Source organism: Numida meleagris, chromosome 4 (genome assembly GCF_002078875.1).
Source record: "Numida meleagris isolate 19003 breed g44 Domestic line chromosome 4, NumMel1.0, whole genome shotgun sequence".
Classification (NCBI taxonomy): domain Eukaryota; kingdom Metazoa; phylum Chordata; class Aves; order Galliformes; family Numididae; genus Numida; species Numida meleagris.
Window position 1 is genome coordinate 20,615,306 of NC_034412.1, and position 27,193 is coordinate 20,642,498.

Sequence of the window (27,193 nt, forward strand, 5' to 3'; positions counted from 1 at the left end):
CATGAAGGGGAGGGGCTGGGAAGCGGGCTCGGAGGACTTTGTCTCTATGGCTCCCCCGCTGCCTAGAGCGGCGATGGCGAGAAGGGGAAGCGGTGAAGGGAGGTGGGCAATATGGCGGGCGGGCGTGGAGCTTTGATTGTGCTGGAAGGTATGGACCGTGCCGGGAAGAGCACGCAGAGCCGGCGGTTGGTTCAGGCGCTGCAGGCCGCCGGGCACCGCGCCGACCTCCTCCGCTTCCCGGGTATGGGCCTTGGGGTGCGGGGGACTCCGCTGAGAGACGCGGCCGGGCCGCCAATCTCTCGCTCGCTTGGTTACAGAGAGGACGACGGAGATCGGGCAACTGATCAGCGCCTACCTGGCGAGGGAGAGGGAGCTGGAGGACCACGCCGTGCACCTGCTGTTCTCCGCCAACCGCTGGGAGCACGTGTAAAGGGCGGGGATGGGGACAAGGGTGCTGGGGGGGCCCAGGCGGTGGTCACAGTTCGGGGGCTGCGGGCCCTGGGGTGGTCTGTGGCGCCTCAGCGAAGGGCGTCCCTCCTGAGGGAGGCTGTGCGGGTCGCGGCCTCGTGAAGGAGCGTGGCTGCAGGGCCACACGTGCGTCCCTATTTCCCCTCCAGCCGTAAGTGATCTCCTCTCTGTTGGGGTGCAGCCAGGCCAGACTCGTTCTGGGTCCCGGCCAGCAGCTCCCTGCCTGCTGCCAGTTACAGAAGCCAGTGGAGTTAATCATTCACCCCCACCCCGCCTCCCTGTCACCGCCCAGATTCTGAATCATAGAAACATAAAGGTTGGAAAAGATCTCTAAGATCACCAGGTCCAGCCCACCCCATCATGCCCCGTGACCTTGTCCCTCAGAGCCACATCTCCCTGGCTCTGGAACACCTCCTGGGACGGTGACTCCCCCACCTCCCTGGACAGCTGTGCCAGTGCCTCACCACTCTTTCTGAGATGAATTTTTTCCCAATATCCAATCTTCTGCCACTGCACCATTGCTTCAGGCAGCCCAAAAGGACTGGACAGATCACAGCGTCACTGGGCCCGGGGCACAGCCTTTGGTGTAGTGAACTGCAGCATGAAATGTTGTAAATAAAGGATGCTTTTCTCTGTCAGAAGCAGTGTATCACAAGCCTGCTGCATCACTTACGAAGGAAGACTGAGCTGTTTGTGCCTGGCTGTTGCTGTGATCGTTCATCCTGCCTGTGAACTGTGGAGCTGCTCTGAGCAGTGTCCTGCACATGCACCTGAGTGTGGGTGTTCTGAAAGGGTATTTCCTTAATGTCTTAGAAAGCAGAGCACAAGTGGTAATTGATCCATGATCACTGTCATGGATAATGCTGATACTGCTCACAATCACAGTTTGTGACGAAACATGTTAGCAGAGAAGTGCCAGCCTTGTGAGCTGTCTTTACATTAGCTCTTTTTATTGATCTCTCTATAAAAGTGTGACTATTTTTTTCTCCCTTGTTGTTTTCAGAACATCAATGAAAGAGAAGCTCCATCAAGGAATCACACTTGTGGTTGACAGATATGCCTTTTCTGGAGTGGCCTTCACAAGTGCCAAGGAGGTGAATGGGGAATGTAGCAAGCCCTGCCCCTCTCTGTATCTGGGGAAACAAGAAATAATTAGAGGCTTGAGTCTTGACTTTGGTTTCTGTGGTCCAGGCTTCTCCTGTGGGGGAAAAGTGGATTGGAACTGAGACATGAAAGGGATTTCAACATAGGTATTGACATGGCCTGTTTGCCCATGTCTGCCCCTTCCTTAGAAAAAGTAGAGAAATGTGCTAGGTTACTTGTCAGTGTGGTAGGCTCTAGTGCCGTACTGGGAGCCCCAAACCAGACACAGTACTCCAGATGTCGGTGCTGAACAGAGGAAAAGGATCCCTTCCCTTATCCTGCTAGATGCACTCATGCTTATGCATCCAAGCTGACTAAGCATGGGGTAGATATTTAAAAGGGAGTCTTCATGGGCACAAACACACTAAAGCATGATATTTATAGTCAGGAGCAGTTTTCTTGTGGACTGAAAACAGCTGTATGGAGACTTCAGAATATGACTCAGTATTTCTCCCTGCTGGGCTTTGTGGAAGAGGTGTTAAAATCATTAGCTTTGCTTGGCTTCATTGAGCATGAGAGGTACGCAGTGCCTAGAAAAATCTGGATCTCCAAAATTACGGGGTTGAATTCACAAATGTTAAACTGGAATATCTCCTCTTCAGTTTGTAGGGCTGTGCTCAGTGATCTGTGCTGCATCTCTTTGGCTTTTCCTCCCTCACCTCACTCTTCAGCTGCCCTTCTCTCCCTTGTTCTCATTCCTTTTTTTTTTTTTTTCCCCACTTGACTGGGTTTTCTTTGTTTGGAACAGAACTTCTGCCTGGACTGGTGCAAACAGCCTGACGCTGGGCTCCCGAAGCCAGATTTGATTCTGTTTCTTCAGCTAAGCCCAGAGGAAGCAGCAGCACGAGGGAACTTTGGAAGAGAACGTTATGAGAATGGCCCTTTCCAAGAAAAAGTTCAGCAGTCTTTCTGTCAGTTGATGAAGGAGAAGACATTAAACTGGAAGGTGAGGAAATAACCCTGAGGGTTCTGTCATGGACTGGGGCCTCCCAGGCCCCAGGGTCTCATGAGAGCTCCTGGATTGCACACATTGTATCCCTGTGCTTCCTGTCCCCTGCAGGAGGACAGGGGGTCATGCTGGGGACCAGCCAAAGGCACAGTGGCCTGTGGGCACCTGCTACTCTGGGACACTCTAATGGGCCCTGCTGGAGTCAGGGGAAGTTTTTTTGGTTTTGCAAAAAAACCTTTCTGGAAATCATAGTCCTTAAAGACAAATTGACAAACCGGGGTAAAAAATAGTGGGACACACCCATGCTCTTTCATGTTTCTTTCCTTTGTATCCTGCAGCATCTCCCAAGGATGCTGAAATCCTTACAGGTTTTTGGGGCTCTCCTGCAGCTTATCTCTCCCTTGCTGACAATCACTTCCCTTTTCACAAGGCCAGTCTTGACCAGCATTCGCTATCCTGCTAAACAAGAAGTGTCTCACAACACATGATCTCTTTTTTTTTTTTCGTATTCCTACATCACTTTTCCTTGATCATCCCTTGGAGCTATTTGCGGAGGGCTGCACAATCAGCAGACTTATCTCAGAAGAGGAAGCATTCCTTATTGATCCTGCGTGCAGATGACCTACGCAGAGGCATTTCTGGTCTGGACAACCTTCTGACCATCTCCATCCTTCTGTTGGTGCTCAGTCATGAGTTACAGGCAGCGTTTTCTGTTTATTCTGTAGCTTTCACACAGATAAAGAAGGACACAGATTATGGTTAAATTACTAGTCACCATAGGCTGGAGATGTATGCAAAACTATGTATTGCCAAATGATTAGACTTCATAAGGCAAACACATAGTTTGTCACAGCCCACTTCAGGTAAACATGATTCTGTAACGTGGAAGAGTTTTTGTGTACTGTCAGAACCTGAAGGAACCAAATGTACAACAGTTACCAAACTAGGAGATATATTTTTATGCCAGTAAAAGTCATGTTAGGAAATTGCCGTTCCTGCATCATAATGACTAGGTAAATAGACTGATGGAAAACACATACCGTAGCACTAAAAATAAAAGAAGAAAAATAACCATACTGTCAAAATCATCATATGAAACAATACAGAACTTACTTTACGTCTAGTCTGCAAACTGATTTTTCAGAGATTCCAGCAGTGGAATGTATTTCCTTTTTTTACCTGTCATCTGTTATTTCTCTTTTTTTTTTTCACCTGTTATGTAAAAGGAGTTTTAATTTAAAGTATTGGCAATGTGTCAGCTTAAAGTACCCCAAACTGCACCACTGTTAAATAGATAGATACCAGAACAGATGATGGAAGAGGTGACAGGTGTCCCTGAAAGGAGCACAGAAATCCCATTTCAGTACCCATTAATAGTTACCATTCCTGGCTATTTCCCCCGAGCATCAGATAGAATAATAGATATCAAACATTGCCAAAGACCCATTTAGTCCAAGACATGACGTGGAGCTCAGTACTATCAGTTACAAAAATAAATTGAGATCAGCAATCTGCTTGGTACTGCGTGCACACAAAGCTGAGTTGTTGGTTATGCCATAACGAGAAGACTACTGTTTAATTACGAGGTATGTTTATTGCATAGCTTCACAGTCTGCTGCGTAGTTCAGCATGGCGTAGGTCATTGTGATAAATCTACACCTGCTTTCATCTTTTAACCAAGTCCTTCCTTCTCCTTGGTTACTTGTTGTAAGTAATTGTGAAGCCGTGGAAACAGAACTCTCACTAGTTCATGTTGATTTTTGGTGACCTGCAAAAATCCAGTTATCTAAAACAATATTGTGGAAAAAAATCTGCTGATAAAAGCACATGAAATGATGTCGCATTTGTGACCGAAGTTCCCCCAGTCACGCAGGAACAATGCTGCTATTTCTTAATCATCAGGCTTAGTGAATGCCAGAATCACGTCATGCTACCCATCTGCAGTGTTCAAAAAAAACCCCACAAAACAACAAATTAAAACTGGAAGATCACAGGGACTGGATTTGGAGAGGTTCTTCTTATTCTGGGTGGAGTTCATTTTGAAGAACCTGTGAGGGATGATAAACTGAAGTTTCTGGGGCACTACAGTGCTTGGTGAAGAATGTTTACCTGGCTCAAGGTCAAAGGCTGTCAGCAAAAAACATGCAGCACTGGTGTCTTTTGTTTCCCTTCATCTTCTCCACATCTGCTTGTTAAATGTGTGTTCCTGGGTAAAATAGATTTTCCAGTTCCACTGCAAAAGTAGTGCACAAGAGGTGTAATTAGTTCCTTTCAACACTTCTGGATGGTAACAATAATGAGTAGAGGGGGAGAGCAGAAATAACAGTTAGGTGGGTTTTTCTCTTACTGGAAATTGAGGAACGTGTTTCTACACTTTTTTTTTTTTTGTCTTGGAAACAGACAATGGATGCTTCAAAGAACATAGAAGACTTGCACAGAGAAATCAAGACCGTTGCAGAGGAGATCATGCAGGAGGTTAAGAATAAACCCTTGGGAGAACTCTGGAAATAAAACAGTACAGGTCATTCTCTCTCACGGAAGACTCACCTCTTGGACCTTCCTTGGCTGGATGACCCCTACGTCACCTTCCAGTAACTACATCTTAGGTCACAATGTATTCTTATGGGTCAAGCTTGTCCTTGTAACATCCTCTGCTTCTCCTCTTCCATTCTGCATAGCTGTAGGGGCTTGTTAGTTTTTTATAAACGATCATGTAACAATTCTTTTTGAAACAATTCCTCCCTACCTTAAGTAAGATCTCTTTTGTTGTACGGGCACACCTGTAGGGCATATGTGGCTACTAAGCTGAGTTTCCACAAACGTGGACAGCTTCAGCAGGTGGGGAACAGCTTTCCCATATTTGAAGTTCTGGGGAATGACCATGTTTCTGGTTCTTCTGCCTCTTTCGTAGAATACATCCCTGTACTGAATCCAGCTCATAAAGGCTTTTGTAATAAACTATTCTTTTAAACATTTTGTACCACAGCTTAAGGTGTGGGTCTTTTTCCAATATGATCATTTATCTTCTAGAAGGATATACGGGAGGCCCTAAGTCCAGGGAGAGATGTTTGCTAGAACAGTGGAATGAAGGGACAGATGAATTTCAAGTCTGCTTCCAAGCTGTACAACAAGAATACAGAGGCTGAACTGCTTTTAACAGGTAAGTGTGAAATAAACGTTAGCTCTTAGAACATTTCAAAGGCTGAGTGGTATACAAATCCTCCTAGACTGGCTGAGTTTACTCACGTGGCCAAGATCAGAGAAGAGTCAGAAGTGACTCCTATAAAGACTGAAGTGCAGTTTAAACAGCCTCACACACACACTGCCCAGCCAGATCAGCTGCAAGTTCTGAGTGTGCCCCATTCCCTCCAGTGCCATTCTGATTATTACTTTATGGTGATCCTCTTAGAATAGTCTGAGTTGTTACCATAAGGCTCCAATTCATGAAATGACAGTGTCTGTTTGATACCTGGTTATGCTGTATTAGGTTAAGAATTCCCCTAGATCTTCAGCAATAGAAAACAAGTAGTATCTCTTGGCTGAATATTGACAGCAGTTTGTACGAACCAAGAGGGAATTATATTCCAAGTGATTAGCCCTCAACAAAAAGGACCTGCTAAGGGCAGCACAAGCCGCCTGCTTCCGACTGCTGTCTCCTGCCACTGCATGGCAAAATGGGAAAAATGGTTATTGAGTTTAGACCTATTTTTGTAATGTTTACCACTGCAAGCACAGTGTCTGAAAGGCTTCTTAGAAACAGACATTATGGAAAACTAGCAGTTGAATAGCTAAACAGTGAGCATATGATTGTAAAGGAAACAGATTTTATTTTCCATCTACCAATGTGAAATATTAACTTCTCAATCTCTGCTTGGCTCTTTCCCCTGCTTACCTCAAATGAACACGTGGCAGAGACTCACCAGAAAAGCATGTCCTGTCTTGGAAGGGCTTATGCTTTTTAGAAGCAATGAGATGCTGCACTGCTAAGCACGGACAGCCTTTTACTACCTTTTTCTCTTCTTCCCTTGTTGTTGTGTTCATACAACCCAAAACGTAAGTAGCAGAACCAAACCATGGACGTGTTTCTTTGTCTCTGCTGGCACGCTGTGGATGTTCATTCTCTGGGACAGGAACACCAATCATTATGGCAGTACCACAGAGCCAGCCTCTATTCTAGCAGATACACCAAAAGAAAGATTGAAGTCACTGTTGCACATAATTCAGCTTTTGCCCCAGTCTGCATTCATTGCCCTAAAAGCATAAAAATGATACAGTGCTGTTGTTTCAGGACTGCTCCCCACTGCAGGGTTACTCAATACCACCCACCGTTACTTGAGATTAATGTACAAGAACATTAGGAAAGGCAAAAGATTTTAGATCTGTTTATTCAGATACAAATTGAAAGCAGATGAATGGAGCACAGCCCCAGTTCCTCTGCTGCCTCTTCCCCTAATTACAAGAGAGAAGAGGAGAAGCAGGCAAATAATAATTTAGTGACAGAAGCATTGTGGTTCCCAGTTCAAACCTCTGCTTTTGGGTAGCATAGGGACAGTTAGTGCATCAGTAGGTCAGTCACGGAGGAGAATGGGTAATTTCTAGCCAGCTGTCACCACCCTTGGGCACAAAAGCATTAACTGACAGGTTCCAATCCTGTATGTACAAAAAAAACCTTGTAAACAGATCTGCAGTCTGCAGCATGCACTAAGGAAACTACTTCAGCAACATTCTGTTGCAGTTTACGTTAAGCCAATTCTCCATGGTTTACCTTCCTCCAAATTCTGTTTGTGCAGCAAAACTGTTATCTTAAAGCAACTAGAACTTCCAGTATCATGTTGGACCTTCCTTCTCAAGACATTCTGTCTTTACTGACTTCTTTGGCATAACTACTGGAAATGGGTTTCTATGGGTTAGCTCCTACAGTACCTTGCCCTGTGCATACTCTGCAGCTAGGGGAGCTCATAGAAGAACAAATGGAAAGGTAGCAACGCAGCTATGAAGCCTACTCAAGCTTCAGGCATCTTTTCTGATTTAGAAAGGGAATGTCTAACAGAAGTAGCTGGAGGAACTGCTCAACAACCCACAGAGGATACCTCGAGGAATCGTATAACTCACTGTTTTATTTCAACAGAATTATTCACTAGATGCTATGGCAGCACACTAGGGCATGGGCAGAGGCAGGCATGCGGCTGGCAGATCTCAGTTGTCCTGTTTCACCTCTCCCCTGTGGTGAGCTTTTTCCCCCCAGGGCTGTGGATTCCAGTTCTCTGCTCAGAGCACCCTTCCTGAAGATACTTGGTATAGACATAAATCCATAGTAGAAGCACAGGTTACCAACTCACTCAGCGAGAACGTACATTTTCTATTTTCCTTCCTCTCCTGCTTTGACTTGAGATTATGGTGTTCCTCTCCAGCAGCACAGGTCTGTACTTTCCCAGACAGCCTTTTGCTTATCGAATTACCAGTCATTCATAAGTTACCCCAGCTCCCTTTTGACAAGATGTGAGCAGGAGAGTGCTACTACACCTGTGAGAAAGTGCTGTGCACTGCAAAGCATGGACAGGAGTTTTACTGTAGGAAACAGAGCCACCTGCGCTCTGGGGACTTCACGGCTGTCTCACTGGGACGTGTCTACTGTTAATTTGCATTGTGAGCTGCAGTCCAAATTGGCCACTGAGAAGAGAAGCTGCTAAAGGAAGTAACTGTACATGTCACCTACTAAATGAGGAGTGGCTCTATTTAAGCTTCAGAGAGGAGTCCCTGTGTAAGGATTTAGCGCTCTACAGATTTCTATGGCTCCCCAAGAAGGCCAGCTGACCTGCTGATGTAACATATAGGCTCTGAACTCCTAGGCACCACTGCATCCACTTCCAGCAGGCGTTTTCTGCTGAGAAATCCCAACTCCAGCCAGTAAGGCTGCAACACCTACTTGGTTCTTCATCCCAACGCAGACAATGCACGCTCCGCTCAGAGGCTGCACAGAATGCCAGGATGGACAAGAGGCGGGGATGGCAGCAAGCACCTATGAAAACCGGTAGCCCCAGGCTCTCCAAGGAGCTTCCCTCCCCCCACTTCTCCCCACACATAACACACATTTGCAGAGTCAGTTTCCTATTTGTTTTCAAAGGGATAAGATCTCGAAGTCTTCATCTTCTGAGTCAAAGAACCTTTCCAATCTGTCGGCATCGGAGGAGTCTGCAAGAGAAGAAGAAAGAGTTACCTCCATGGGATGCACTGATTGCTCAGCATCACAGTTACGAGCTGCTGAACACAAGTGTCACAGACCCATATGCTTAAGAGACTCCATGGCACTTCAGTAAAGGCTCTGAGGAGATATAAGAAATAGCACAGGTCAGTAGCATGGAAAATGCATTTGAGAGAATTATATAGTAGAAGGTGCACCAGGTTTCACAAATCCTGACACAGCTGTGGTGCAGTGCAGTTCTGTGCTGTGACTGTTTTGTACAGCCTTCCTGTCCAGTAGCACAGCCTGCAGTCACACAGAAGCAATTAACGCAGTACGTTTTGGAAGAAAGGGTAGTGTACTTGCTCTCTTCTGTCCACCATTCCAACTCTGTGCTGAAGAGGAAGTACATGCATACAGAAGAAGCAGCTTTACCATGGGGAAATTCAAGTGAGAAGGTGTACGGAAGCAGGGGAAGTAAAGAAGAAATCTGCATGAACTCAGGCTTTAAGAAAGCACACACTAAACTTGGCAAAACAGCCAGCCAAAAGCTAAACTACAATGACTGTTAGGAACAGGAACAAGTGCATGGACATGAGGCTGCAGACACTCTGAACGTTTTGTGACAAGCTTTAATTCCATAACAGTGTGTATAAATGCTTAGTATCACTGTTCCTCATGTAAACTGTGGGTGCTGGCAGCACAACTTCCTGAGACACTCCTCAGGGAGCAGTCCTCTATTCTTAAGTAACTGAACAGAGAACCCAACTGACTGGAGAAAACAAGGACAAAGGACTGGACATTCATGAGAGTATCATTAATCCTTCTAGTGAAGGCTGAGACAGTAAGAAGTATGGCCAAAACAAATGGGAGAGGCTCTAAAAGCCTGGGGAAGAGAAGGACAAGTAGCTCATGAGGAAAACACTTTCGTGAGTAAAAAAGGTAGTAATTAGGGACATTTTAATACAGGCAAGGATCAACAGACAGTATAAGGGAATAAAGCATTCTTACAGAAAAGGACAGCGAGGTAAGAAAGGCTTTGGAAGTTTGTGCTAAGAGACAAAGAGACAGCAAGGAAGCGATGAATACAGGATGCAGGTGACAGGATGCAGTCCAATGCCTGGTGACAGGGTAAGCTTGCCCACAAATAACTCACTCCTCTTGGCAGAATTTGCCAATGGCTCTATTTCCTGCAATGTTCACTTGCATTATTAACATGATAAGCAGAGCCTGACAGCCAAAATACTGCCTAGCACTTGTTGCTTTTTGCATCACCAGGACTAAGCTCATGCACAGGGTAAGAATCACCTATACTTGGAGATATGCATGACCAGTCAATTTTTAATATGCAGAAGCTCAGTTTTCAGCCTTTTCAATGGACCTTACAATTCCTTTAAAAATCTCTTTAGAAATCATAAATTCATATTATTATAGTAGCCTGAACCTTTTTTTTTTTTTTTTTTTTTTTTTAAATTTTTTTTTTTTTTTTTTTTTTTAAATCCAGTCACCATTCAGACTCCTCCTAAAAATCACCCTGACATACTGTAGCAATCTGTGAACCACTACTTGAAACTAAACTGACCAAAAAGCTCCAGACCAACCGTGAGGGCAAATGGGGACATACCAGAAGTCACTGTGCAACTCCATACAATTCCAGAAAACCAAAGGGACAAGCTCCCCTTAACTCTGCCTCCCTGCACGGCCTCACCTGGTGTGAGATTCAGAACATCGGGGTTGGAGAAGTGTGATGGCTGGCGTTCAACCAGTTCAAACATTGGCAGCGCTCCTCTTACCAGGGACAGCTGTGGAGCAAGAGCAGAGCCATGAGAACCAGCAACACTGTACTCATAGCACTCTGGTTCATTAGGGGAACTTCTTTGCAGCTGAAAAAACGATTTCTCAAATATTTTGACTCATATCAGCTGCAGAATTTTACAGCAAGAATCCTTCTGGTGTCTTAAACTATTTACATATGCTTTAAAATGGGATCACACTGCAAAGAACAAGCTCTCTGTGCAGCACTTTGGAAACAACAATAACCTGTATTATTTTCCCAGCAATATAAACACAAACCTTTTTGATTTGCTGGCACCAATCATTAAAGTCCTCTTCTGTGTGGCAGAAGAAGCCCTGCAAAAAGAAATTATCATCTTTATAGAATGATCAGGACTGTGAGCAGTTACAACACCTAACTGCCTTGCTTCAACATGTGGCTTACAAGGCCCTGTTAAATAGAATACTCCCCACAGGCTTACTGTAGCCAGGCTGTTCAAGTGCTGTTCAATGTAATGGTCTGCTCTGCTCTGCTGCAGAAGGAAAACTGGACAGAAACAACCCAAGTGGAAACAAAGGGCAGTCACCTCAGGTTCAGCAGGATACAAACCACTCTGTATCATACGGATTCAGAAGTGGAGTCACGTCTATCCCTTAGAAAGTAGGAATCAAAGCCTGAACTAGACTTGAGGGAAAGAGAACGCCCCATAAGAGAAGGTATTCAATCACCATGCAAGCAGGATCTCCCGACCAAGCTGCTTCCTCTGCGAGTAGCTTCTTTAACAATGTTACTGCAATTGAAACATATTTGCCCAGAGCAGAGCCTGCCCAGAGATCACCCAACCTGTCACCTCTGCCGGGTTTCACAGGGACCTGCTATTTCAGAGTTGGCCAGAAAACAAGCAGCAGGAACTCACCACTGCAATGGAGGGATCAAGCTCAGCGATGCTCATTCTGCAGGGAGGGTGCTGGCAGTGGAAGCTTTCATCGGGGAGACAGCCACTGTCACTGGGTTCCACTGCAGGCTGTGTAGTGTGGGGATCCAGGTAAATGAGCTCCTCACCTGGACAGACGGGAAACAAGACATGATCAGGAAGAACCATGCCAGAAGTTGCTCTGCTGAGAAGCAAATGGTGAAATAAAAAGGAGGAAGAGCAAAAATTAGCCAGCTCCTGAAACCCCAGGGAGAAACCCATCATTTTCTAGGGGCATCTTGCTTTTGGCCACTCCTGCAATGCTTCTCATCCAGACAAAGAGCCAGTATGCGCAGAACCACGGTGCCCACTCCATCTGGGTTCAAGGCACATGCGCTATGTGGACAAACAGGCACTGCTCATGCCTTGCAGGGCCCTGTGTAAGCTCAAGAGAGCCTCAGGAATCCAAAGTACAATCGGTTTTAGGTCCCAAGCAGAGACAGAATATCAGAGGGAAGGAAGAGAGGACAACGGTTTGTAGCGTTTCAGAAAGGGAACAACTGAAAGGCAGGTAAATAAACAGCCAAATCCCTGAAGGCAAGTCAGCTCTGAACCTAGGAAGAAGTCTGTGCGCACGTCTTTACCGATGGGATTTAGCATTACATGGTGGAAGCGTGCAGCTCGTACTCACTCAGATCTCACACGGTTTCAGCTCACAGCAGCCTCCACATTTCCAGCAGGAAAAATGAAACCCACAGCATGCACTACAGACCGAGCAGGAGAGCTGTGCTGCTCCACAAACATTTTTAGCTGGGGGGAGATGCTTGGAAAGTCTGCAATACTCTGGGCACTCACCTACATAACCAATGAAGTAGTGAGCACTGTTTGGTTTACCTCCGATCACTCCCAGGGACTGGGGCATCATGAAGCAGTGCTGGAAAAGCAATACAGAAAACACACAGCTGACAGACAGTGAGACAGCAAGTGGTAACAAGGGCAAACATCTAAAAACACCGTGGGAAAGAGACTGGAACACTGAAAAATCAGCAATTCTAGCAGCAGAAACAGCCATTTGTGGAGAAAAGCTCCATCGTGAAGGCTGGAACAAGGCCTTGAAGGAGCACAAAAGCAACTCAAAAACACCTTTAACTACTGACAGCAACACACAGGTGGACCAAAGGAAAAAGGCAGCACTATTCTAGAGCTGCCTCCGGGCAAGTTCTGGCTCTGCTGCAGTTCAGTAGCAAGATCCCTGAAACTGTCATATTGCAATAGAGCTTTCAGGAGGGAAACAGGAAACAGTTTGTGTTCCTTATCCAGTTGCAATATCCAGGAACTGTCTACTGAGTTATGGGAAAGTAACTTAGCCTGCATGTGGAGCTCTCTTGCCTGTACAGCTCAGAGATAGCCAGCTTTAGCACAGCAAGACTATGTGCATACTCTCTTACATGTGTACTCTGCACACCATAGGGTCTGCAACTTCCTGATACCCCACAGCACAACCATCAGCCAGCGTCTACCCTCAGCCTGCAGCACAAGCTCCAGCATCGGAGCTGTGGGGAGTTTGCAACACGATGCTCATTGAGGCTCAGGACGGCCATGCTGAACAAGCACTTCAGCACTGGGGTACCATCATCACATCAACAGAGACTAAAATTAAGTTAGAATCATAGAATTAGCTAGGTTGGAAAAGACCTACAAGATCATCCAGTCCAACCATCCACCTACCACCAATAACCCCACTAAACCATGTCTCTCAACGCTATATCTAAACGTTTCTTGAACATCTCCAGGGACGGTGACTCAACCACCTCCCTGGGCAGCCCATTCCAGCACCTGACCACTCTTTCAGAAAAGTAGTATTTCCTCATGTCCAGCCTAAATCTCCCCTGGTGCAACTTAAGGCCGTTCCCCCTCGTCCTGTCACTAGTTACAAGAGAGAAGAGGCCAACCCCCAGCTCACTACAACCTCCCTTCAGGTAGTTACAGAGAGTGATAAGGTCCCCCCTGAGCCTCCTCTTCTCCAGACTGAAGTTGTGAAATTAAGATTAAAAAAAGCCACCGAAGCAATAAATCCAAGATTTTCCTGACAAAATCCTGTAAGAACCCACGTCCTGATCTCTGAAAATGGTGGTCTCTAAATATATTTTTCTTTGGAAAAAGAACTTCTGACTGTTTTTGCCCCCAAACTAAATTTCAGAAGCAACTTAATTCACAGCAGGGTCATTAAGCATTACAATATAAAGAATCAGCTCCAGCTCCCCTACCTTTAGTGTTTCAATATAGGCTTCATTGATCTCTGTGAGCCCAAGGCGGAGAGGTATCAGCAGCACCAATGGTTTCCACAGTGAGAGCCTATCTCTAACCCCCACTTCCTCTGGGTACCCATTATAGAGCACGTCTGCCTCCACAGCAGGGCATGCTGCAGCTCCAGCACAGGAGAAGTTGGACTGGCACAACCGCCCTACAAAAAGGGAACAGGAGCAGAAAACATCAGAAACAACCTCAGTTCCTAGACCTCGCATAATTCTATTTGGCTCTGATCAACAATTGCTATTTTCCAAAAGCCTACAGCACTTCAAAAAAAAAAATTAAAAAATTAACAAAATCCACCACTGTGATCCTGTGATGTGCCCCCTGCAGGGTTTCTGGACAAGCTGAGCATTTCATCTGCTTATATCAAGATCGTGCCAAAGCATGCTGTACTCCCAGCCACCATCTGGTGGGCCATTAAAATGCAGGTTCTTCCTGCAAGTGAACAGCTAAGCAACACCCTGTGTCAGCACGGGTGGATGACTTGCTTGGGACATTAGGCGTAATCCTGGAATTCAGAGAGCATGTAGACAGGGAGGGGAAAAATAACAGCTGGTGTGTTCAGCTACAGAAAAGTACTTAAAGGCTATTAGACCAGTTGAACTGAATGAGGAAAATATTATGGTTTAATGCAAGAAATCCTCACCTGTAACGAACACTGCAACAAGATATAAACACGGTATCTGCTTTGAGTAATTATCATTTTCCTAAGCTTCACTAAAACCTTTACAAATTCTGTCAGGCATCATTCAGGAGCTAGTTTAGAGACTCCGAATGAGTGATCAGTAAAATCTGCAATTTTAGCATGAGCTTTGCCTGTGAAATGTGAAGCAGTGCGACTCCTCAGGGCATACCCATGACAAACACCATGCATCCTCACTCTACAGGCTTGGTGAACAGACAGGCAGCCTGGAATGCAACCAGATTATGTAAATTCTGGTACAGAACCATATCCGAGCCTATTTGCCTCATAAGCTAATTTCATTACTTGCTGGGTGAGTGCATGCATGTGAAGAAATAAAACACAAAACCTGAAAAACCCACAGCATTTCAATCGTTAATTCAAGGCAGTTAGACAAAATGCCAGAGGCTCATTTAATTTATTTTTGGCCAAACCTGAATACCAGGAGAGTCTGGCAGGTAGGACACAATGTAAACAAGCACCTTCATCACAGCAATTACAACAGGATGCTTGCTCACTGCTACAAGCTTCAAATGCAGCTGAACAAGGAGAATGTTACCTCCAAGGTTAGAAGTAGGACTTAGAGCTCTCTCTTCAGTATGAGAGAGACCCTGCACTGAAGAGTTTGTGATTGCTCCCTATATTGTCCCTTTAGAAGGGAGAACACGTATGTATGCAGCCTATGAGCACATTTCCAATACAACAGACAGAAGGCTCTGATGGGTGTGTTTTCACTGCTGTAGCAACAGGTTATTTCCTATTCACCTTAGGCTGAACAGTATCAGTGACTGAATTTAACAGATGTATGAAACAGCAGTAACTTTGCAACGTTTCACTATTGATAGATGCTTGGGGCACAAGACAGAGAACAGGTACCTACAGATAACATAACACCAGACCCACTGACACAGTGACTTTCAGCTCCTGAACAGGAGGAACATCATGATTCAGTTGAGGAAAACAGACAAACGCCACCCGACACCTCACAGGCTGTATGGACGCGTTACTTGAAGTGCCAGTGCTTAACACAAGCCACGCAGAAAAGAGCTGCAATATACCCAAGCCATGCAGCTAGTACACTTCAGTTCTAGAGGGAGTATTTTCAGGCTAAAGGTGAAAGACAAATCCAGTTCCTGTTTTTATGCTGACTTTTGTTCAATCCAAGAACATCAGCACGTATCTAGGACTACTTAAGGTTAGACAGGCACTTCTCAACCGGACTACCTGATAACAGACTTCGCTGTCCTGCACTCTAAGGACAAGTCCTTGTCCATTAATTGATTTTGGCTCCACAGCAGCCAAAGTCAATCTATCTGACAGCTGCCACAATCTCACACATAACTTTGCACCAGCTCAAGCATTCTCTGGACTGTTCTGTGCGCTGTTTCAGAATACTGTTCTGGCAGAAAACATGGAATGGTTTTGTGCTATGTAAGCACACAGCCTCACTAGCCTAAAGCAAAAACAGGGGAAGGCTCGTGCAGCCAGGACAACAAAGGACTGCAGCAAACAGCCATTCCACCATTCACTTCAGTTACTGGGGCACTGCAGCCTGAGCAAGCATGCTAGGGATGAACACACTGCACAGCTGCTCAGCCTCCAAAGACATCCAGTTGTCAGAATGCAAGAAAACAACAACAAAAAAAAGGAAAAAAAAAACGAGCGAGCACTCCTTTAAAAGATGTCTCCAGAGATGAGTCCCTTCATTCCCCATTTTTCGTTTTTCCTGTTTAGAGAGATGTTCTGGTTTTCTTTGCTAAGTAGCAGAGACATTCCTGCTCCGTTATATGGGTAAGGAAGCAGCCGTTTGCCTCTTCCTACCTGTGGCCATACACAGGTTTGTCACTACCTTCCAAGCAGCTCCCACCTATTGTCTGAAGGTCAGCAGTTGCTTCTTTACAGATCCACGGGCCACAATGCCCAGTCTGAGGTTTATCAGACAAAGTAAAAGTGAAACAAGGGGCTTAGTTGCCCTAGAAAAGCAAGTCTCATCCAGGTTTAGCACACTTGGCCACAGCTTTAAGACAGAATATTTACTGAATACTCACAGTGTTGCATGACTACATACTTTCCAGCTCTTTTTTGGTTTCTTGCTGTTGCAGGATACATTACATTCTACCCGCATGTGATACTTACTGATTTCTTCCATCACGACAGTGTTATCCATGGCTATATGTACTGCCAGTGAACTCCATGTATCAAAAGTGGCAAGTTTTCTACAGGAAAGGAAAAAAAATAGATTAGGAACAATTATTTTTCACCACTTACGCTGCACTTTTTTTTTTAATAATACCAAAAATTGTTGCCACAAATTATACTGACCAGAAGAATAAACAGATTTCAAATACAAGACCCTGATACAATCTCTAACTCAATTCCCATTACCAGAAAAGGAGAGAATTAAATAACTAAATAATAATAATAATTAAAAAAAAAATCACTAACATTCCCTAAGTATCTCCCCATCACCTACAGCACATACTGGGCTAAATCGGCATATGTGATTACCTATTCCACAGAGCTCCCGGCACACCTAATCAAAGAAGTGAGAAAAAGGATGGTGACAAGAGAATGTTTGGAATGTTCTGAACACGTGGGACATCTCAGTTATTAGACAGTCCCGATCCTCCACTCGTCACCGTGGAACTCAGGCAGCAAATACTTAAACTTTCCTCTTCTGATGCACTAGTGACTCAGTGGCTCATTGGCAGCCTTCTGACAATGAGGACAGAGACAATTCAGATGTCAGCAGAGATCCAAACAACAGCAATGATCAGCTACTCTGACACCTGCTTCTGGTCTGCTGCAAAGATTACTGCACTCTGTTCTATAAGAAAGCACGTTACACGAGCACTGTGGAAAGGAAAGGGATTTCCAGGGGGCTATCCTCAATTTGAAATCAGTTTTCTGTCACATCTTGCCATATTCTGAATAAAAGAAGGGCTCTTCTCAAGTTCCCACCAATTGAGTCAATAAGGTTAAGTAATTGACTGCAAACAGCATTAAGACAGGAAGCAGGAGGTGCTACAAACCCACTGCTTGGTTAGAAAGAAATAAAGGAAAAATCCAGCACTTACTTGAGCACTTGTGCAACTGTGTTTGGTCCATACCACTGACCTATGGATTTCCCCTCTCCAACTCCCATCTGGGCTGCATGGCAAGAAAAAAAAAAATAGCTTAGCAAAGAATTTCACCTACACTATACTCCTTCCTAACGAAGATTTTTACTTAATGGAGAAGAAATCTCACTTGGAAACACTTTGGAGTCAGCAGAATCTATCCTTTCATAGGTTACTGCGGTGTCAATTGGAGACAAGTATATTCTCAATGATTGTAAAGCAAATCTTTTCCCAAATAGGGAATACAGAAGTCCAAATGGCAATGTTATCTCAGAAGAAACCATTCTTAGCATGCGATTATCAAGAACACCCACACTACCTGACACATTGTTCACGGTAGATGAAGCTATGGGTATCTTAACACTTCATAGAAAAAATTAAAACAGGCTGTCTTTTTCTTTTGCCAGGGAAATTTATATTAAGGTGAGGTCCTTCCTTAATCTGCTACTTATGAAAATATCTTCATCCAGCAGTCTTCTCATGTTACAAGGACTTGGTGAGAACAGCAGCCATATGCTTTCCTCTCACCTTAGCTAAACAGGATACAGAAGGTGATGCTGAATATAACCTAAAGCATTACATAAACCTGAAGGTCTGAATGGAGTCAAGAAGAAAAATCCATCATGATCCATAATAAAGAACGGTAGTTTCAGATCATATCGGAAAATAGCCACTGTGTCAGAAAATAACCTGGTAGGTTTTCCAGCTAAGCTACAGAAATAAACATGAAGTGATGTTCCATGCTCACAGAAAACTCAGACAAGACATTCCCCCCACGTGTCTTGGCACCGAGCATCCTTACCTATCTGGTGAATGGAGTAGTAGCTGTCTTTTTTGTCAATGAAGGCATTAAGAACGCTGAAGTAATTATCTGTCTGCCTCTTGCCTTTTATCCACCTCCAGTCTAAAACAAACAAGGGGATATGTGAAACAAAATGTGATCTTCATTAGCAAGCTACAATCTCTCTTCCCTGTGCACCAACCACTGACCAGATTTTCAAGTCACTGTGTTACTACCAAACATCTGAGGCATTCCCAACATCAAACCATGAATTTCTAAAGGGGAAAAAAAAAAAAAAAAAGCTTTTTCACAGCTAAGGTAAAAGAGTATCACCCACAGAAAAAGAAGAATCAGAAAACATGAATTCTACCTCTATCCCACAAATGAGAAATAAGATTACAATTTCTCATGGACAGGCATTCTGAGGAAAACCAGGATACCTCATTACTTTTGAATTTCTGGGAAATTATTTTTGTAATCAACAACCACCAAAGAAATCCAATACAGACCAAGTATGGTTCAAGTGCAAGAACAGAAGTTTTCAGGGAGAAGAGACTAGACTCAAAGAGAGGACTTCTTGACAAGTTAAAAACCAAACTATTTACAAGTCAGTATGTTGTTTTGGTAGGACTTTTTAAACTTCAAGTATATAAAAAAGCCCAGTACGTGCTTGGTGTCAGTGGATTTAGCTTGCATGTTACAGGGCTCTCCTTTGTTTTATGGCTTGAACAACTACATTGATCTATGTGGACTTGCAGATAGCTGCAGGAAGAAACCTACTGGAAGGTTTGCAGTACAGTTTTCACACATCAGCCCTGAACGTGAGAAAACTCAAGGAAAAGCTACAGAGGCCTCAGCAATTCCCAGATGCTATCCTTAGAAGCACTGCACTTGTGCGAGCACGTGGCCCTGGAAGTCAGTTCTCTGGTTTACCTCTTCCCAAATGCCTGCAGACCAAGGCCTGAGCAAAGATCATCTGGCCACACCGCAACATACAGCCCCAGCCTGTATCGGATGTGGGACCGGTTCCTCCTGGAAACAAGGACAGAAAGCAAGTATGTAAGGAATGGAACAACATGGCCAAGAGAGAAAAAAGGAAAGCACCGTAAGCCTGCATGGGTAGCAGGTTTATCCAAGAAACTGGGCAAGGAATAAGGACTACGCTAGCTCACATACCCAAAGCTGAGAAATCAAAACAGTTACCAGTGACTAGCCTAATGGCATCCCTTAAAATCAAACAAATATCTTTAACGTTAAATGATAGGGGAAGAAGAACTTCAAAGGAAATCCAAGCAACTCAGCTAGAAAGACAGCTGAATTTCTCATGAGCATAGCAACCTTTTGCAGATTCTCAACCTAATTCAGAGGCGTTTCTAAACAGAGGTGCTTGTTACAGACCACTTGTTGTAATGCTCATTTTGAGAAGGGAACTCGTTAAGCAAGATTAATCAGTCGCAAGGAATTCCCACATCACAAGCAGATGATGACTGGATGAGATTCCAATGTGCACAAAGAGTTAGATCAAAAAAAAGTAAAAAAAATCCTCCAGCAGCAGCAGCAGCAACAACAAACGGCCTACATAACATTGGAGAATAAGCTGGATATTAACTCTCACTGGAAAATTTGACAACAAAGCCTGTAACTTACAAAAGAATTTCAAAAGAAAACTGTTGTTTCTTCAGTGAAGCTTTGGTTGTTGTTACAAGCTTCATAGCTAAAATGCTCAGTGTGGCCACAGCTAGTGAGCTGTCTCACAGGCGTGCGGTCAGCTGCACCTCAGCACAGCTGGTAAAAGGAGTTTCTCTGTATTGCTGCTGCTTTCTGTTTTCGAGAGAAAGATATGCAGAATGTCTTAAGAAGTCTGGCTTCAAGTTCAATGGGAGGTGCTCCTTGAATTACTACAGATCCTGCATGAAACATTCCCTTCAAGCTCTAAAAAACAACCAACCAAAACCCTTATATATATTCTAGAGAAGATGTATGAAGGCAGGAATTTCTGTACTGTATCTCTAGCTTTTATCTCTTTAACCCACTTCAAGCCAAAACCATCATTAAATAACATTCTTCTTTAGACTTCTGTAGGACCCAATTAGCATGAAGTACAAAAAAGTTACTCTGATAACTAACGTGGTTAATTCAGAAAGTTTTTCTACAAAATTGATATCAGCATAAGATTCCTCCGTGAATCCTGGATTACTTTTAAAAGTTATGTTCTGCATTGGAGGAACAGGAGACTACTTTAGTAATTGGAATTTGATATTTTTTTCTCTGCACTATCAAAAGCCACAAACATATTCAGGTTATTGGATCATCTTCTGAATCCACTTTCGTTTTTAATGCCACTCACACCTTATGCTATATCACCTAAGAGTATTTCTGAATGTTGTAATAGGTTTACAGAATGAACAGCTGCTTGGTGCAACTGTGACATCCAAATACTTGGAGGAGCCTGCATAGTAAGAAAATAGCTGATGTCATTCAACATATTAAAAAACAAAGCAAAACTAAAAAAACCCTTCTGTCTTGAAGACAACCCAACCACTGCTCTTTGATTCAAGGGTCACATTCACAGACACTCAAATAGTCAGGAGTCAGAGAATTATTTTCTCCATATCCTTTTTGTGGAAGTGAAGTAAAACCTGGTTTAATACCTCATCTTGAAATCAGTTTTCCTGAGATCACCTGCATGACCTGCACTTTGACAGCCTAATCCACATTCAGTTCCAATAGCAGATTGTTCTCTAACCCAACTGAAGCCACTGGTAATCTCCCAGTGGGTCAAACTGGTATTACAGGTGGGCCAATATTGCTTCCAGGATGCATTTAGACTTACCAATGGCAGGAAAGTTCTTTCTGTAGGTGAACCAAAGCCGAGAGGTCACATCCAACAGGATCTCTTCTTTCTCTGAAAGTTTGTTAAGATAGAAAGGCACGCACAAAGTCAGCACCAAACACACCTAAGCCCATCTCCCACCCACCCTTCTCATTAATAGTGTTCTGCTCTGCATGCAGCCTGCTGGCCCAGACAGACAAAATCTTCACGAGGAATGCAAAAGTGCCGCAAGGCAGAAGAAACTTTTTCCCCTAAAAAAAAGCTACAACCAATCAAAAACACCACGGTCACAGGTAAATTATGAAACAATAAACAATTTTCTTGCCTTTCCCCTGAGCTATGCACTTGCCTCAATCATCCTCACGCCTCATGATGGGTCCCAATAACTACTAAATGGTAACTTTCTGTGCAAAGATATTCTAGAGTCTACAGAGATGGCCAGACAGAAGGAAGCATGGAACTTACAACCTGACAGCATACAGGCTCTGCTCTGTGCTCGCAAGGTCTGCAGTCACCCAGCTGTACACAAAACATGTAGCACTAACAGAATCCTCTGCAGTGTCATAGCATCATGCATGCAAAATACCTGTAAAAACACTGTATTTCCGGCCTAGGATCCAAACAGGCTCTTTGGTCTCAGGGAAGTCTTCATATTCAAACCTGAGAGTGTCATAGGTAAGAGTAGCTGGAATAGGAAAAAAAAAAAAAAAAAAAAAAAAAAAAAAATCACTCACTGTTTTTTCCTTGCTGTTCAAAAAAATCAAACAAAAACAGTACTGCAGAATCACAGCTTCCATGACACCGTAATTTACCCACAGAGCACCCTGTGAGAAACAGTTTGGCTCCCACTATAGCCACAAACTGCAAGCGTGGGAAAACAAAGACTAACCCCCAACTTTGACTAACAAAAGACATTAAGACACGTGACCAAGGGGTTGTTACGCGGGTATAAAAGGTTGTAAGCACGTACAATAAAGGGTCTTCCTCCTGCACTAGCAACAGTGCCCGTGCCTCAATTGCGGCAGCAAGGTACAGGGAGCCCACACACCCACAGCTCTCACCTGCTGCTCCACAAGCAAGGAAGCAGAGGAGTTTTCAGGTTAGATCAACTCCAAGTTTAGCCCAGTAAAAACTGAGTGGGTCAAGAAACCATCAAGGACTTCAGCCAGCAGCTGCACTCTGCTTCCCAGCACAGCTACCACTGTTAGTGGGAACAGTCATCAGCTACAACGCTGCGGCCCTCTTCTCAAGGGAACAAAGCAACTGAGATGCTTCTTCCTGAGAACATAGCTTATGGTGGTGAAATATGAGAAGTGTGGACTGCATTAAGCTGGAAACCAAACCTTGCTCAAGTCAGTCCATCCTCAGAGACCATGAGCTGAAGCACAAGCCATCACACGTCCCAAAAACAACCTGCAGCTTAAGAGGAAGTGCTGCCCTTACAGGCATCATGCTAAAAGTGAGGAATGCACATCAGTACAGAGGTTTGAGTTTCCAAGTGACAGACACACCTTGTGCCTGCTTTACTAGCTCCCTTTCACAACATGGCATCAATCAGCACCCAAATATCCATTTCTGCTGCTGCATGATGCCCTTGGATCAGGGCAGCTTAAGTCTTGTGCAAAGGACAAGCAATGGCCGGGGGGGGGGGGGGGAGGAAGAGGAGCTGTGCTGTGCTCCACTACATCTGTATTTGGAAATGAGGGATTTCAAAGGGGTCTGGAAATCTTGGAAGTGAGCCTCAGGATGTGGAGGAGGCTGGCTTTAAAGCACCTTGAAGGTTAAGAATTGCACCTAATTTCATAGACATCAATTCTTAAAAAAGCTGCAAATTAAATTTAAAACAGAGCTAAGTTAGGCAGTTCTGCAACTGTTAAAATAGTTATTGCAAATATCTCTAACACCAAATCCACTAGAATCTGTGGCCATTTGGCCTGGGGTTAGAACAGGGTGACAGACTACACAACCACAAGTTCCACTCATTCCCATCTCCTACAAAAGCCACCAGCCACGGTGCACACCTCAGTGTCTGCCACCCGCAAGTTCACCTGCCATCGGACCAGATGCCACCACGCTTACAAACAGGTGCGCGCAGAAGATGAGTCTCTCTCTCTCTCCCAGCTGTTCCTCACTTGGCTTTCCCAAATCACCATCTGGAGCTTCAGTCAGTGACAACCTGGCTGATTTGCATTTAGTAAATGAGAGGCTCTGCCCCTCCTCTTTCCAGGCGCCTAGGATTAGGATGCCCTGTGCTACACCCGGGCAAACAAGCTGTGCGAGACATTCCAGCTCCCACAGGTACCTCATCAGCCTTCTGCCTCTGGGCTCTTGCAACTGGAAGCCAGTTCCTAATGTCAGAGTGAACCCATACACAGCAGCAAGATGCCACCACTCAGACCAGATCCCATGTAAGCAGGAGCCCTGGAAATGCAAACGCAGAGTGGGCTCCTAAATCAAATTCTAAACTAGTCTCCGGCCCTAACCAAAGCCTGAAGCAACCCAAGCAAAGCAATTCTACTTGCACAGGAAAGTGGGAGCAAACTAACACAAGCTTTTTCACTGCTAGATGTTGTCAGGGGAAATTAAGAATGGCTTTACTACGTAGTAGCCAAACTTTACAAATCTCCAACAGTCCACGTGTTGTGTCCATCTTAATAGCTTGACTTGTTTTGCTCTCCTCTTGCTCAGTGCTGACATCCTTCCACGCAGTGACAACTTCTGCAGACACTTTGAAGGGTGCATTAAAGGGTGCTTTAAATTTCACAAATTCCTATTTGGGATGTGGCATTACTACACTGGAAGGGGCCAGCAAATGCCCAAGGGGCTTCCAGGCTGCCTGCTGGGCCAGCCCATGTGCAGGGCACAGAGAACATGCAAACTACAAGTACCGTGAGATCAAACACTTGGGAGGAAAACCCCAAACTTGCAACCCTTCAGCTGAATGCCTTATGTCAGGGCTCTGTGCACAAGTCTGGCAGGTCCAGCTGCATGCCCAAAATATGCAGACAGGCTTTACTGCATATGGAGTTTTGTCTTTTTAATCAAAGAAAATACCTGCTACCATCTGAAAGGTGAAGTACAGGAGCTAAGATTTCACCTTCACAGGGAAGAAACTCAAATGAATGTTCCTGTTCATGTTAACAGTATTTTAATGGGAACAATAAACCCCCACCAGGGTGAAGACAGTGTCTACGTGCTCCCCTCACAAATATCCATCTTCACAACCTTTGGCACTTTTCAAAATTACATCCATTGTGCTGCTGCTCAGATGAGCTAAATATTTCAGCAAACGGGCCCAAAGTAATCCAGGTAAGAGCACAGTGAACTGCGTGGTAGAAGCAAAGGGCCCGTCCATAAATAACACCAGGAGTTCATGAAGCAGAAATCCTCTTTGAAGAAGCACTTCTCACAGCTGAGGAAGTCAGGTGAGATCAGCAATTTTTTCAGGCAGTGATCCAAAACTTCACCTTCAAGAAGCCCTCGATCTATTTTCAAGGCTGACCTCTGCACATCCAGGACAGCAGAGCAGCAGCCTCTGCAGGAGACAGACAGACACACACACACACTCACACACACCAGCAGGATGGCTCAGCTTCCCCCAGGGCACAGTGGATTTGAAGTTAAACTGGCAGAAGTGTGAGCCATGCAGAGCACACCCTCAGAAAGGTAGCTTCTCCTTTCAGGAGTGTAAGACATGCTGTGAGCGATGCAGCAGTGGCTGGACCTTTGCCCCAGGGGCACACCTTGCATGGGATTTGCTGGAGCATCCCAAAGCCCTGATGGAAAAGGCAAAGCCTTCCATATGCCAAGCTTTCACTGCTTTAGCAAAACAAGAACTGTTTTTCTGCCAACTTCATGAAACAAAGAAGTCAAAACTTTGATGACTCGAGCAAATTTCCTTATGTCTTACACACCAAAAAAGCTGATCTTTGCTCCAGCACAAACCATCTCAATTGTAGTTTGGATGCACAGCTTGGAAGTTCTGTCAACTTTTTTTACCTTCCTCTTTACATAGAAAATATGGAAGTAAAGATCTGGCATGCCAGATGAAGGAAAACCAGGCTTTACAATACATTATCACTCCCCAAATTCCTTCTTGTGCACCCTCCTCTGCAACACAGGAACAAATGCTCCTCAGGCAGCAGCCGCTCAGGTCTGCTTTCCCCAAGTCCTTCAGCCCCAGTGAACACCAGCAAAAGTATCAGGAATGAGACAGATTACCACCCCTCAACGCTGACAAAAGTACATCATAAAGGGAATCAGACTGGAGAGGATGAAAGCTAGCAGATGCAGGATGTTTGAGAGTCAAGAAGGGAAATCTATTGTACTAGAAAAGCTCAAAGCTGAAAAATGCTTGGAAAGCAGATAGCTGAAGAACAGCCTCTATGCTTACTTCTGGCCTTTGCAGAAGAGAGATTAAGTCCCTTCTTTTCCCTAAACTCTTTCAGACAAGACAAATCCCAATTATCTGAGTGAAAACAAGGAGTTAAGGCACGGCCCAGGCTGAGCGGTTCGAAGCTTGCCAGCCTGTCACTAGGCCAGAGGGCTCCCAGTGCTCCTTGCTTCACAGCCAGAGACCAGCCCTGCAGAGGAGGAGATGCAGTGGAGCAAAGCCCCACTATCACAGCAGAGTTTTTAATTCCCTTGATAAGCCTCGTTGTGCTTACATAAAGGGCAAGCAAACACACCCGTTGGCTCTGGTTGTGTTGTTTCACTTGTCGGAACATGCGTTGTTCCCAGGTGCGAGACACTGATGTGACAGCACACAAGGACGCGCTGGCACAAAGCAGGGACTCTATCAGCCCGACCGCAGCTCCACGTCGAGGCCACAGACAAACACTGTGAGCAGCATGGCCACTGGGAGCGCAGCCCCATGCAGACTCCTGCCCAGCACGAAGGAGGCATAGGAGACACTGTTATCACAGAGCACCACTTATCTCTGCACAGGGCAAGGGCAGGCTGGTGCTGCACAATGGCTAGCGGGATATCAGCTGCAATCTGAGTGCCAGCGTATTTGTTTTCCAGTAGGAAAGCAAAAGCTCCATCACAAGCAGCTTGGCTGGTACTATGAGAAGAGGTGAGGGCCAGACAGGAGGAGTGAGCAAAGGTAAGGTTAAGTTTTCACAGAACATCCCAAGTTGGAAGGGTCCCAACAGGATCATCAAGTCCAACCCCCGGCCCCACACAGCACCACCCAAACCCAGTGTCTCAGAGCGGTGTCCCAGCGCTCCCTGAGCTTCGGCATTGGGACCGTGCCCACTGCCCTGGGAGCCGTGCCATGCCCACCGCCCTCTGGGGCAGAACCTCTCCCTGACACCCACCTGCCCCTCCCCTGACGCAGCCCCATGCCGTTCCCTCGGGCCCTGCCGCTGTCACACAGAGCAGAGCTCAGCGCTGCCCACCCGCTCCCTGTGAGGAGCTGTAGCCGCCACGAGGCAGCTCAGCTCCTGTGCTCTGGGCCGAACAAACCATGGGGCCTCAGTGCCCCTCGCAGCCCGTGCTGCAGACCCAACCCCACCTCCTTAGCCCTACGCTGTCTCGGCCCCAGCCGCGCCTTCTCTCCCAGCCCCGACCCGGGGCAGCCAAAGGATGGCAGGGAGGCACAGGGGGTTCACTCCCTCCGCGCTCAGGACAGCCCCCATCCTCCCGCAGAGCGGGGCCAGGCGGCCCTCGGGGCCCAGGCAAACGCCGCTCTCAAGGCCGCAGCTGACGGAGCCGAGGCCCCCGCCGGGCAAGGCCTTCCTCCCGTGGCGGTCAGCCCTTCTCCGGTGGGGAGGCACAGCCGGCGGACCCACGCGGGCCGCCCCGAGTCGCGGGAAGATCCGGCGGCTCCGCACCCACCTGCGTCCATGGCGGCGGCCCCGCCGAGGGCTGCAGCCGCCGCCGTCTCCGCCAACACATACGCCCCAGCGCAACCCAACCCGCTGCCGCCGCCAGCGCCCCGTTCGTCCAATGGCAGCGCCGCTCACCGCCGGCCCGCGTGGCGATTGGCTGTCTTCTCGAGTTCGGGTGCGCTGCAGCGCGCGCTGGGGGCTGC

The 27,193-nt window shown here is 45.8% G+C and overlaps 2 protein-coding genes across 6 annotated transcripts; one reads left to right on the forward strand and one right to left on the reverse strand.

Annotated features, from left to right (window-relative positions):
- DTYMK (deoxythymidylate kinase) lies at window positions 33-5,533 on the forward strand. 2 transcript variants are annotated; one of them, XM_021395663.1, is made up of 5 exons: window positions 33-148; window positions 318-426; window positions 1,472-1,562; window positions 2,360-2,557; window positions 4,961-5,533. In XM_021395663.1, exons 1-5 carry the CDS (start codon window positions 112-114, stop codon window positions 5,069-5,071), a joined length of 546 nt encoding a protein of 181 aa, XP_021251338.1. In that variant the 5' UTR covers window positions 33-111; the 3' UTR covers window positions 5,072-5,533. The 2 variants fall into 2 exon arrangements, with proteins under 2 accessions (XP_021251338.1, XP_021251337.1); XM_021395662.1 differs by having other exon boundaries at window positions 46-241; window positions 4,961-5,531.
- ATG4B (autophagy related 4B cysteine peptidase) lies at window positions 4,135-27,190 on the reverse strand. 4 transcript variants are annotated; one of them, XM_021395659.1, is made up of 15 exons: window positions 26,998-27,190; window positions 21,743-21,841; window positions 21,157-21,228; window positions 19,257-19,355; window positions 18,345-18,446; window positions 17,501-17,573; window positions 16,560-16,639; window positions 13,696-13,892; window positions 12,284-12,362; window positions 11,432-11,577; window positions 10,815-10,871; window positions 10,450-10,543; window positions 5,108-8,752; window positions 4,670-4,793; window positions 4,135-4,328 (listed from the first exon to the last, which is right to left on the reverse strand). In XM_021395659.1, the coding sequence occupies exons 1-13, from the start codon at window positions 27,005-27,007 to the stop codon at window positions 8,679-8,681; spliced, it is 1,182 nt and encodes a 393-aa protein (XP_021251334.1). In that variant the 5' UTR covers window positions 27,008-27,190; the 3' UTR covers window positions 4,135-4,328; window positions 4,670-4,793; window positions 5,108-8,678. The 4 variants fall into 4 exon arrangements, with proteins under 4 accessions (XP_021251334.1, XP_021251332.1, XP_021251333.1 ...); XM_021395657.1 differs by having other exon boundaries at window positions 4,908-8,752; XM_021395658.1 differs by having other exon boundaries at window positions 4,135-4,793.